Here is a 13,368-nt window from a genome sequence, read left to right as displayed (position 1 = left end):
GATTTTCTTTCAAGTCTCTCTTTCTTTTGTCTCACACACTAAAATGACAACCTCCCCTCCCCGTTAGTATATGTATCTCTATGTGCTCCGTTTCGATAACAGAGATCATTGTAAAAAAAAAACTATATCTGTCACAGCCAATTAGATTAACATTTCTCCAAATGTTCCACCCAATAAGAATCATAACTCAATCTTCTCGTTTTACACTGGGGCCTTTTTGTAAGGTAAGGAGAGCTCCCCCCCGCCCAAGTCTATTACTGTATCTACACCTAACTCGAGGGCTGTTTTTCTGTGGTGCAGACGAATTGGAAAATCATGTCTCCCTAATCGTGGTAGTCCATTTGATTAGTCATACCGCTGATGATTTAATGCCATCTCCGTCTGCCGTTCGGCCGGCCAACCGCGTGCTAAATGAAGCAAATGCATTACCCCAGAATGCTCAGTGTTTTCTTTAAGCCAGCTGCTGTCAGACGTGGGCTTATGATCTGACTGGTGTTGTACTGAACTTCCTCTCTCCTGTGTTGTTGTATCACTGAATAGGTGTAATGAGTCCAAATTGTGTTTCATTGTATTCCTTTGATGGTCTTTGGTTCATAGATGCGGAGTTCCTGTTATTGTTATTGGTCAATTTGGCATCACTGACGTATTACTGTCTTTTCCTTCTTTTTTTGCAGTTCGACAAATACGCTCCAAAACTGGACAGTCCATTCATTAGACATTCAAATGTAAGTAGCCCTATTTATTCCTTTCAACTTCCATCACCATGCTCTTAGTATGTTTTCTATCAAATATTTAGTGTGGTTAGGTAGTTTGGAGATAGGAAAATATCAATTTCTTCTTCTGCACGTGTTGAAGTATGTGTGGGGGTTGTCTCTATGTGTCTTGTTGTAATCTGTTTTAAGAGGTGGTTTTGTGTCTCCTCCATGTAGTTCTTCCCCTCCTACCCCCCCACAATGCCAGGCATGCCCCCGCTGCTCCCCCACTCAGGACCCTTCAGCTCACTGCAAGGAGCCTTCCAGCCCAAGGTTAGCCCCACAGACCTACACACACATGTATTGCAGACGCACACACATACAAAATACAGTGCCTGCTTTTACTCATCCACTCGCACAAAGCAAGTCCATTGTACGCACCCAGACATACACATGTATCCGAACTCGTTCCCTCACCCACACAGGACAAAAACCCCATACGCGCAAATAAACGAGCACCTGGTTTTTCACAAACACACCCGCACTGGCAACTTACCATTCTCTCGACGTCTCACCCAAGAAATGAGGATAGAATCAGGGGGTCTGAATAGCACCAAAGCCTTACTTTTCATTCTGTGTACAGGGCAGCAGACAGCTGCGTTTGAATTGAACCGGCCTGATAAATCTGCTCCTGCTTCTTCTTTTCCCAATAATGGACTATGCAAACAAGGCCTGTCTCTAAGCTGGCTTGGCCTGAGCCGCCAGCCACCGCGCCACGCTGCACTGTGCAGGGGGAGATAAGCAGCAGCAGTGTGTGTGTGTGTGTGTGTGTGTGTGTGTGTGTGTGTGTGTGTGTGTGTGTGTCGATCAGGGCCTGGCAGGCGCCCAATAGGCTCTGACCCTGTTGTAAGCCACCAATCAAAGCTGGCCTAAATCCCCTGGTCTTATTCCCCACAGGCTCTATTATGGATGCCTTTTGTTGGCTGCCTCCAGATGGTTAGAGTGCAGTACAGTTAGCCCCCTCCATCCCTCCATTCAGCACCTAACCCCGCCCCCCGCTGGGCACCACTGAGCAGCAGGAGAGGGGTTGAAGGATAGATGGGTTGAAGGATAGAGGGGTTGAAGGATAGAGGGGTTGGAGGGTGGTCTGGCGATAGTGGTGGTCAGAGTACAGTACACCACCTTAATCCCCCCACCGAGGAGGTAGAAGGGTGACGGATGGAAGGTGTGGTGCTAGGGGTTACAGGGATCACCTAGTACTCTGGGATGGATTAAGATGGCTGATCTAGGCATTCTGGTTCTTCTAGACCTCAAAGATATCCTTTGAGGTCTTTTTCTGATACTGCACCGGAGCCTTTAAAGGAGTTCTAGCCATTGACGTCACGAACAGTTTCTAGCTGCAGAGACTCTGTCGTGAATCAATGCAGAAGAGACAATGTTTTTGAGTGTGTACTGGTTTGCTTATGTTATGCTTCAGTCTGTGCAAAGTCCATATTTCCCACCATCTTTGTAACACTTTTGCTTTGCCTCTTTCTCTCCTCCATATTTCGCTCTCGTTCTATCTCTTTATCCTCTGTTTTAGTCCTCCAACCCCATAGACGTAGCCTCCCGTCCGGGGGCAGTACCTCACACACTCCTACAGAAGGACCCACGGGTTAGTAGACCACATGCCCTGGTTGTCCCTCCAAAGCACCAAGCACACACTTTTCTGTCAACAATAGAGATTCATTCAATTGATTTGGTTGTTGTTGACTGTTATGTCTGTGGGTTCATAATGGTTCATATTTTCTTATCTCGACGCAGGTATCAGATCCTTTCAGGACATCAGTCAGAGTAAGAGATGGTTTCATTTTCCTTTCATGCAGTGTCAAATCAAGTACAGTACCATCATGTCATAGCATTGAGTAAATTCTACAGTACCATCATGTCATAGCATTGAGTAAATTCTACAGTACCGTCGTGTCATAACATTGATTAAATTCTACAGTACCATCATGTCATAACATTGAGTAAATTCTACAGTACCATCATGTCATAGCATTGAGTAAATTCTACAGTACCATCGTGTAATAACATTGAGTAAATTCTACAGTACCATCGTGTCATAGCATTGAGTAAATTCTACAGTACCGTCGTGTCATAACATTGATTAAATTCTACAGTACCATCGTGTCATAACATTGATTAAATTCTACAGTACCATCGTGTCATAACATTGAGTAAATTCTACAGTACCATCGTGTCATAACATTGATTAAATTCTACAGTACCATCGTGTCATAACATTGAGTAAATTCTACAGTACCATCGTGTCATAACATTGAGTAAATTCTACAGTACCGTCGTGTCATAACATTGAGTAAATTCTACAGTACCGTCGTGTCATAACATTGAGTAAATTCTACAGTACCGTCGTGTCATAACATTGAGTAAATTCTACAGTACCGTCGTGTCATAACATTGAGTAAATTCTACAGTACCGTCGTGTCATAACATTGAGTAAATTCTACAGTACCGTCGTGTCATAACATTGAGTAAATTCTACAGTACCGTCGTGTCATAACATTGAGTAAATTCTACAGTACCATCGTGTCATAACATTGAGTAAATTCTACAGTACCATCGTGTCATAGCATTGAGTAAATTCTACAGTACCGTCGTGTCATAACATTGAGTAAATTCTACAGTACCGTCGTGTCATAACATTGAGTAAATTCTACAGTACCGTCGTGTCATAACATTGAGTAAATTCTACAGTACCGTCGTGTCATAACATTGAGGTTTTGGGTCTGACCTCGAGTCTTTTGCGTATTTCCAGAAACCTGGCAAGTGGTGTGCGGTGCACGTCCAGATCGCCTGGCAGATCTACCACCATCAGCAGAAGATGAAGGTGGGCCAGCTGTGTGTGTGTGTGTGTGCGTGTGCGTGTGCGTGTGTGTGTGTGCGTGTGCGTGTGTGCGCGTATCTGAGTGCGTATGTGTGTTTCTGTCTGCGTCTTGGGTGGCAGAAGGAGGTCAGGGAAGGGGGGGAAGGGCTCTGTTTTCCTTTCCAGAGGATTCCTATTTTTCTGCATCTAGTTAAGCAGTGGCCATTTTGGTTGTGGCTTGGAAAACTCCTGTTGTCTCTGTCATGGTGTCACTGTCATAGGCACCCTGTCCTCATGGGGTTTAGTGGGCCTAATCAGCTTACGCTGATGTTGTTATGACACAGTATGTGTTGGGGATCTAGTGGCATTATGTATGTTGTCACCCCTCTCTGATCTCACACAGTGATTATATTACTGATTATAGCAGATTACAAGTCCCTCCTTGAGCTATGAAAGTGCTGGCATCAATTATTGTTAATTACTTACATATGCAAACACTGACAGTTCCTCTGTTTCTTTTCTTCCTCCTCCTACCTTTTCTTTATCTTTTTTTAATTTCACCTCCCTTGTGTTCTCTCTCTCTCTCTTTCTCCCCCTCTGCCCCCCCCTCCCCCCCTCCCTCTTGCTAACAGCAGATGCAGGTAGACCCTCACAAACTGGACATGAATGGAAAGCTGGACCTGTTCTGTCGTCCCCCCGCCCCGGGGGTGTTTCCTGGGTTCCCCTACACTCACGACCTGGCACGACCCATGTTCTCCTCCACAGGTCAGTACAGGGTTCACCGTCAGCCACCCAGCACAGGGCACAGAAGGAATTTTTGGTGGACGGAGGGGGGAGGGTGCAGACGATTTTGTGGGGATCGCACTACAGAAGCGCTGCAGCACCCTCAGCACCCCTACTTCCCGCGGCTATGGTTGTATTCTATTCTCCGTTACCTACAGCTGACCCCTTGCTCTGGCCAAACGCTACGCCACGCCCGCGGACGTTCCTTTTTTCTCCGCATTGGCTCTGGATCTGAGTACCTCCCCAATGATTTGTAGAACGCAAACACGTTGGAACCGCTCTGACGTGTCCCAGACACCGATGGGTTGGGCCAGAGCCAGAACACATGGGTAAAGCTGCATTTTCAAACTTCGTCATTGGCTTGGTTACTCCGATGGGTTAGAGACGATCCGACCGCTGATGACTTTGTTTTGTGCAACACCCCTCATTTGGACGTCGCCACAAACGACTTCAATGTCTCAGACTGAAGTATGTAGCGAACATAGAGCAGCGGAGGAACTCACTTTGAGTCGTCTTGGCAACAGCTGACCCCAGTTGAAGTGCTGTCGTTGTAAACGTTGTTCCAGACTGTGTCAGATGTGGACATGAATATGGATGTTTCCCTATGTGTCTCTCAAATAGCACCCTATTCCCTAGATAGTGCACTGCTTTTGACCAGGGCTGGGTGCCATTTGGAACACAATCTGTGTGATAATTGACTGGTAGAACCTGCCTTGAAGGGCAACATGGAGGCGGATGTCCTTTAGCTTGTAATTATGCAGTATTGTATCATCGTGTATGGGCTTGTAATTGGCTCGTTCATTAACCATTCATGATATATGGGTGAAGAGCGTTTCGTAAGAGAGGTCAACGTCTGTTCATAACAAAGCGCCCCCATCCACATACACACGCTCACGTGAAACTATTGAACATTATGGTCATTTCTATCAAGCCTTTCTCAACCAGCCACTATGAAACATCAGATATCCTTCACTGTATTTTTGGTGCTTTGAATGTTTAGCTAATTAGCATTGCTACTGTAAAATATTGCTTACTGTCCACATTTAAAAGATCAGCTTAGCCATTCTTCTTTAGTCTGGAGCATGTCAGAGGTCACAGGGTTAAAGGTCACCATAGAGCTGACTCAGGGTGGTTTATTTGGGGGCGCTCTCCTCTCAGTCAGACCTACCTCTGCATAGCTGCCTAGTTAGAGGTTGTGACAGATGGCTGCTGTAGCGCTACTAAATGAGTGGACACACTGAGGTAACATGGTCTCTCACCCTCTCTCTCCTCCCATAGGTTCTGGCCATCCGGCCGCCTCCCCGTACGGCCCCTCCCCCCACCACAGTGGCTTCCTGCCTCCCAGCCACTTGGCAGGTAAGTGTAAGTAGCACCACATTTTATATTCACTTTTTTCCTTTTTCCTCTCTCACAGTGTCACACTCGTATTGATAATACTTCTACAGTCACTAGGGCATACGGTTGTGAAGGGAGGGTATATTACTGGTAACTTTCTAAGTTTACCAGTAAACGAACAATGTTTTGGTAACTTTTAAGTTTCGGCGGGAATTTTATCATATGATATCTGGTTGTCTTTTTGGGTACTGGAATTATTTCTGGCCCTTTGTGTGGTCTAATTAGTTTTAGAAATATATAAAATAATCAAATAAGATGATAAAAAAATGTATTAATAGAATGACAACGTTGTAAAACATTATCCTAACTCTAAATCATCAACTTACTGCTGTTTAATTTGAGACTTTCAGCATGAAATATCCTTTTTTATTTTTTACACACTTTTATTTATTTTACTATGTCAAAATGTTTTTGCTGTAAATCAGGGCTCAAAACTGCGACCAAAACACTTGCATTTGTGACCCTTTGACTTGGCAGTGCAACACCAATTTTTTATTGGTCTCTAAGGTGCAAGTTGCATTAGTTTCACAATTCGCCTTTATTTTTTTTAAAGATTTATTCAAACAGCAATGGGTATGCAACAATGGGTATGAATCTTTGTGATGCGCAATTCAGTCATCATGCCCTGTTTGAATGAACTTTTCTAAAGGTTTTCCCAGTTAAATGTTGTCTGCAAAGTGAATGATATCATGATGATTTGTATCAATCACGGGGCATTTGTTTTGCAAACTCTGCCATCACATGTAGCCTACACTGTACATTACAAAGACACTGTCTCTTGCTAGGCGCGCAATTACATTTCAGTCATTTAGCAGACACCCTTATCCAGAGCTAGTTACAAGAGCAATTAGGGTTAAGTGCCTTGCTCAAGGGCACACTGACAGATTTTTCACCTAGTAAGTTCTGGGACTCGAACCAGCGACCTGTCGGTTATTGACCCAATGCTCTTAACTGCTAGGCTACCTGCCACCCTACAATTGATTTAAAGGGCAACTACACCATCCACATTTTTTTTGGGGGGGGGGGGTGGATTTGTTCCTAGACCTCAAAAGTGATCTCCTTATAAGGCCCTACAACTGTAGAGTGACTTCAAAATCACAAATAATAACAGCCTTTTTGAGATTGTGCAAAGGTTTTATTTTTTCCCTCCAAACAAGCAATGTAAATATGATATTGTAAAGTTAAAATGTAATTATTTGTGTATGGACGCTAGGTCGTTATAGGCTTTAGGCTACTTGCTCAGCCCGCAAATTAAAGATTTACATGATGCACGCATCATCCGCTTTCCAGGGACAGTATTGTTTTCATTCGGGCCAGTAGCTTTCAGTTGGCACTGCAAGGGCATCATTTAAAAGATGGCTAGTTAGTATTAGCCTGGTTCTGTATGAAATGCAGGCACATTATTGGACACAGGTCAGATCATTATCGCCGCTCAAGGGTAAAAAAATGTATGCAACCAAATCATGTGCAGGTGCCATCAACTGAAAAAGTTGGTGGCAAAAAAAGTGATTCTAGAGCCCTGTAAATGTTTTGGCGCCAAACTGGTGTCAGTTGTGAAAAAAGTCAGTGGTTGGAAGTGTGCCATTGTTGATTAGATGCTTTTTTCATTAATTAGGCTATTTTCTCTTGAACCATATGGTCTACCCACTAGAAACTCATGGACAATATGGACACTGATAAAAAAACAAATACTATATATGAATATATATTTTTTCAGTTATTGAAGTATATTTTACCAAAGTTACCATAGATTGCCATAGATTACCTGTTAATCACCCAAATTATTGAACGTTCCGGTAACTTTGGTAAATAACCAGTAGTTTTGCAACCCTACTATGGCATCATTTGATAACATAGCCCTTTGTTGATTGGAAACGAAGTTCACTTGAAGGTTATAATCGGCATTTAGAGGTCCTTAGTTAGCTAGTGAGGTCATCCTGTTGCTCCATTTCTTGAATTTTACTGTAGGGCTGTGTATAGAGAGCCCTCCCCCTGTGATTCATAAAATATACCCTTGAATAACCCTCCTTCCTGTACTGATGTGAATGGAAGGCCACTCTGGGCTTGTTGAGGTTGTATTTCTAATCCCCCGACTTTATTTTCCAGCCCCTTTGTTCAAGTGAAGGTTTTTCACTGCACAACACTCCTGTCTTATTTCATACTGTCTTGGACAGAGGCAGATGGCCTCAGCAAATATGACATTTTACCTTGAGGCTTCTTTCTATAGCATCTTCAAGTTTTCCTCGTCTATTACAGAGACAGAGTAATAGAGGTTTTTGTATTCTTCTGTATTTCCTATCAAAGATGTTGTTAGGCTTCAGTGCAGCAAGGTGATTTCATGGGATAAGCTCTTGAGTCAATCCAATTTGAGTTTATAAACACCTGGTGCACAGGGGGGAAATGTTATTACACCCCTCAAAGATTTTGGGTGAAATTCCTGCCCAACGAACGAACTCAAGTGTGACTCGGCAGGAATGATTTTCTAGCTGTTGTTTGCTGATAAATTGACAAACCGAGGCATTGCATTCACCACAGAGTGGAAGACTTTCAAAACTAGATTAAAGGATCATTCATCATAGATATATCCTCCGTAATTTTCCATTGTGTCTTCTTGACAGTCTTCCTCAATCTTGAAATCTTGATAATGTTGTCTCCTGATTCCTCCGGTAGGTATGCATACCTTTCCATGTTTAGTTCCATGTAAACTGTGACCAGGTTTAACTAAGGCACTTAGTAATAAAAAAAAAGCACTACCTAGAATGATAAAGGTTTATTCGGGTTGGAACCATTTTTTGAATCCAGGCGGAACCTTTTCACCCAACGAAGGACCCTTAAACAACCCTTGAACCTGGATTCAAAAAAGGGTTCTCCTACAGGTACAGACGAAGATCCCCGTGGTTTTAGGTAGAACCTTTTTTCTCGGAGTGTGCAGGTTAAAATGGAAGTATGAAACACTGAAGCCTCTGTAAAAACTAGTTGACAAACATTCTCCTTTCAAGCAGCTATGTGCCTGACTGTCCAGAACCAGACTAGTATGGCACATTGCACATATCAAATCCCCTGTCCATTTGTAGTCCAGCTCCAACCTAGACCCCATCATACTCCCTAGCATCAGGATCAGAGATCAAAGGCTCTCCGCTCCATTACGGACAGTGTGGGAGTAAATCCAGTGTCCAAGAGGCGTGAGTGGCCAGAGCAGGCAGCCAGCCTCGCTAGCTAGCTACATACAGTAGGATTAGAGGAAGTAGTATGGCAGCGCTAGGAAACACACAGCTCCGCTTGTAAGAGAAAAGCCGAGTGGAACGAGTGGTCGGGCTCCTCCAGCCAGCTCAGCTAATCCCTGTTTGGCATTTTGCAGATCCTTTCAGTCGCTCCAGTACCTTTGGCGGCCTCGGCAACCTTTCAACCAGTGCCTTCGGAGGATTAGGCAACCCCTCGCTTGGTAAGCGCCGACCCCCCCCTGCCCCCCACGGCCAGACACAGCGCAGCTCAGCTTTAGACCACAGGGAAGGGCCAGGAAGGAAAGAAATCAAGGCACTTAGCGCTGCATCAAATGCCAAAATAAAACTAGCACAGGGAGGAGCAAAAAGGCAGGCAGCACAGCAGCAGAACAGCACAGCTCTCTCTCTCTCTCCACCCCGCTCTCCCCCCTCCCCAGTAGCTTGGCTTCAATCTGACTGCAACACTGCCAACGCACACAGCACTCACAGGCTTGCTGTTTGGTTGCTATTCATGTATTAATTATTCTACAAGCCCCCTCATCGCCACTGTGGAGGACTCTCTCCCTCTCACCCTCTCTATCTCTCTCTCTTCCTCTCCATCTCTCATATTCTCCTCTGCCAAATCATTTCCCCTGTAGCGAAATGGATGTCAGTGAAATAGACACGCTATGGAATGCTAAGGTCTCCCTGGCTTTTCACAACCCTCACCCCCAGAGGGAAATTGATTACCCCCACCCCCCCATCCACCCCCCTTTCCAGTAAAAAAGGCCCTGAGAATGAGGAATGAATTGGGGAGCAGAGCAGAGTAGGGCCCTTGGTCCAAGCAGCTAGAAGCGCAAAGGGGGAAGCCATTAACCTTGCCAGTCTTTGTAAAGCAGAGCTCTTTGCAGCAAGAGACCGCTCAGAACCCTCAGGACAAAGACAAAGTTGCTTTTGTGTAGATTTTCTTTATTTCCTCGTCTTCAGTCTCTTCATCTGATGTTCTGTGTCCAGAAGGGGGTTTAGTTTGTTTTGCTCACGCTCTTTTCTCCATGTCTCCTCTCCTTAAGGCTCCAACAGTATCTTTGGCCATAAAGAGGGCCCAGGGGGCCTGCCAGGCTTCGGCAGCCCCCACCACGATACCTGGAACAGGCTCCACCGGACCCCACCCTCCTTCCCCACCCCGCCACAGTGGCCCAAGTCTGCAGACACGGAGCGCAGCAACTCAGTCAACAGCCACGAGCGAGAGAGAGAACGAGAGAGGGAACGGGAGAGGGAGAGAGAACGGGAGAGAGAACGGGAGAGAGAACGGGAGAGAGAACGGGAGAAAAGGGATTCATCCATCAGCAAGGAGGAGAAGGATAAAGACAGGTGTGTATTCTATATGAGTACAACTCTGAATCATTTCCATTAGTTGTAAGTAACACAAGTTGTTGTGTTATTTGAATACAAATTTTCATGCACACATATTTCCCCCCCAAAACTATTTCCACCCTTCTGATAAATGCATATTTTATTTTGTTTGTGTCCCTCACAGAGATTCGATTGACCGTAACCGTCACTCGAACCGTTCATCCCCTGCGTCGGCCCAAACCAGCTACCAGATCAGCAGCCTGATCCGCTCTAACAGCCAGAACTCCAGCGACTCTGGTCGCCACCACAGCGCCAGTGTGGATCGGGTCCGGGAGGCCGAGAAGGAGCTCCTGGAGCGCCACCGAGAGGCAGCCATTCTGGGGGACGTCAAGGTGAAGGAGAGCCGCTCCCCTGGAGGAGGGAAGGAGGTGACAGACAGAGACAGACGCTCGTCAGAGGACTCCATCAAACCAGCCCACCGCACGCCCTCTCCCTACCCCAAGGCTGTCCTATCTGAGACAGGAATGAAGATGGCTGGTGGTCCCCCACCCACTCTACTCAAGGACGGGGACAGGGACAGGAAGGAGGGTCCTCCGTCCTCTGGGGGGGACCTGCTGCTGCACAAGGTGAAGAACGACATGAAGATCAAGGAGGAGCGCAAAGAGGACCAGGAGGTGATGGTGGTGAGCTCCGAGCCTGCCCCTCAGCCTGCTCCTCCTCCTCAGCCTCTACCTCCTCCACCTCCCCAGCCCGGTCACCACCACCACCACCACCACCACCCTCCTCTGTCCCAGCAGCCTCCTCCCCCCTCCCCACGCTGCAGTGACTTGCCCACCCACGGCTCCCTGCACGGGGTGCACATGGCCCACTCCCTGCCCCTCTCCATGAGCGCCATGCACCAGATGGGCAGTCTCAACGTGCTGGACCGGGCCCGCATGGCTCCCTTTATGGGGGTGAGCCCCCTGGCTGCTGCTGCAGGGAGGGACCGGATGCCCCACCAAGCCTTCCCTTGGGACCCACTGAGGGAGGCCTACCGCAACCTGGACCTGCAGCGCAGGATGGACTTTCAGCTGAGGGCTGAGCAGGCCCAGCGCTTCCCCAGCATGTACGAGCAGGAGCGGGCTTACCGGGAGAGAGAGGCCCACGACTACTCCCACCATGAGCACATGCTGGAGGTACGGCGGGAGCACGAGAGGATGAGGCAGCAGGCAGAGGAAAGAGAGCGCCAGCACCTGAGGGAGGAGCTGGACCGGGCACGGCTCCACCAGCTGCACCAGTCCCCCATGGAGGGACACCTGCCACACATGCCCCCCTTCATGCCCCACCTGGGCGGCATGCCCTACCCCAGACTCAGCCCCTCCACCGGACACAACGGCCTGCTAAACCGGACGCCCCCCACCGCTGCCCTTAGCGCCCCCCCTCCCCTAGTGCCCGCGGGCAGCACAAGAGCAGCCTCCCCCAGAAGGACTACCCCCCTCACCACCCAGGACCCCCGAGATTACTCCCCCTCCCGCAACCCCAAAGAAGTGGAGGCACGGTAGCTTAACATAACAGACAAAGGACGTGAATGCTTAAAAAGGCGCACTCCCCAATTTGGAACCTTCTAGAGAGAACAAGATGCACTGCTTTTCAATGGAGAAAGGCATAAGTAAAAGAGAAAACAGTATGATTGTACAAAGTAAAGATTTGTAAGGGTGAAGAAGCACATGCCATGCTTTTATTTTATATGGACAGGCTGATGAGAATGTTGGTGAGAAGAACACGAATCAAAAAGTGTGTATGTTAGTTTCCGACTTAAAATTTGATATTAATATATTAATCCAATACTTTTTGTCGATTTTTCCGTGAAAAGTGAGATTCTGATTGAAAAGAGAGATTCTGATTGAAATTAGTTTGTACATTTCCTATCCTTGTTCCATGTATAGACATCATTTTTATGAATTTGTATTTTGTGCATTAGTCCATTTTTTTCAATATTTATCCCAGTCCATTGTGAGACATATCAATGATAATGATCCACACTGGATGATGCTCCACAGTGGATGATGCTCCACAGTTTTTACCCAGTAATTTAACCTCATGGTACCTGAAAATACTCATAAATGATCATGTACAAAGTTACATTAAAGATTTGTTGCATTTTATTTGTTTTGCCTTTGAGATATGCAGACAAATATATATTACGAGGTCTTTGTTCGGTCTCTGTAAAGAAGAATTTGTGTAAAAAAAAAATGACAATGTAAATTTATTAGGCTTTTTAAATGTTTCTAGAAAAACAAATGAAATCAAAACAGAACCACTTCCCGGTTGTAAACCATGGTAACAGACGAGCCTGTCCAATGGGAGGGAAGGAGGGCGGGCATCAGAAGGGGGCCTGGAATGATCTTCTGCAATCTATGCAAAGAAGCACTGAGCACCCCGATGGAGAGCCACCTGGAATGGAATGGACTGTTGGATAATGTTGATTCTTTGAGAGGAACTTGGATTAACTCAACATGTTTTTCTTTCCAATCATGGGACATGGAATTAAACCTACAGACTTCCTGGTTACAGATAAACTGTACCAGAAGCTTACATACAGCCCCAGTGACAGCAAAGGAAGACACGTTTGATTGGGCGGCAATAGGACTTCCTCTGTCGACCGTTGTGGTGTTGTGCAGTTGTTTTTCTTAGACTTGTATACAAAACAAGTAGAGTTTTAGGCGTGCAAAAAAATGAAAACGAACATTCATGTACGGAATAAAGTTTGGACCTAATACCTGCATTATATCGCTTTTTATTCACATTCAGGATCATTCTCTGAAACCAGGGATACTGGATGTAAACCCCTTCTAAATGTAAAATGGTGACCATAACAATAACACACAAATCACTGAAGGAAGCAGTTTTTCATAGATTTGCCAATACTGCCAGTATCTTAGCTTGCTCATTTCATTTAGCAAATTTCTAACACATCCTAAATGAAATACAGTGCAGTAGCCAAGTATCTAAAGCCAAGGGGGGGGGGGTTCTGTTCTTATGAACATTTGACAGTCATCTCACAGGGATTAGCTGCAGGGCTCTCACAGCTCTCCTGGGG

General features: G+C 46.0%; 1 protein-coding gene across 9 annotated transcripts in view; it reads left to right on the top strand.

Annotated features, from left to right (window-relative positions):
• LOC106585083 (autism susceptibility gene 2 protein) overlaps nt 1-13,045 on the top strand; it is a 385,999-nt gene extending 372,954 nt beyond the window's left edge. For 4 of the 9 annotated variants that reach the window (XM_014170872.3, XM_014170869.3, XM_014170876.3 and 1 more), the window contains 10 exons: nt 675-725; nt 930-1,025; nt 2,275-2,346; nt 2,496-2,525; nt 3,511-3,582; nt 4,191-4,323; nt 5,620-5,703; nt 9,095-9,178; nt 10,007-10,307; nt 10,474-13,045. In XM_014170872.3, coding sequence (XP_014026347.1) covers nt 675-725; nt 930-1,025; nt 2,275-2,346; nt 2,496-2,525; nt 3,511-3,582; nt 4,191-4,323; nt 5,620-5,703; nt 9,095-9,178; nt 10,007-10,307; nt 10,474-11,830 — 2,280 coding nt within the window. In that variant the 3' untranslated portion in view covers nt 11,831-13,045. The remainder of the gene's footprint in view (nt 1-674; nt 726-929; nt 1,026-2,274; nt 2,347-2,495; nt 2,526-3,510; nt 3,583-4,190; nt 4,324-5,619; nt 5,704-9,094; nt 9,179-10,006; nt 10,308-10,473) is intronic. The other 5 variants (XM_082968508.1, XM_014170870.3, XM_014170871.3 and 2 more) reach the window with 5 other exon arrangements.
• Nucleotides 13,046-13,368: the final 323 nt, after the last annotated feature.

Source organism: Salmo salar, chromosome 24 (genome assembly GCF_965601325.2).
Source record: "Salmo salar chromosome 24, fSalSal1, whole genome shotgun sequence".
NCBI classification, from domain to species: Eukaryota; Metazoa; Chordata; class Actinopteri; order Salmoniformes; family Salmonidae; genus Salmo; species Salmo salar.
This window is presented reverse-complemented; position numbering and strand designations above follow the sequence as displayed.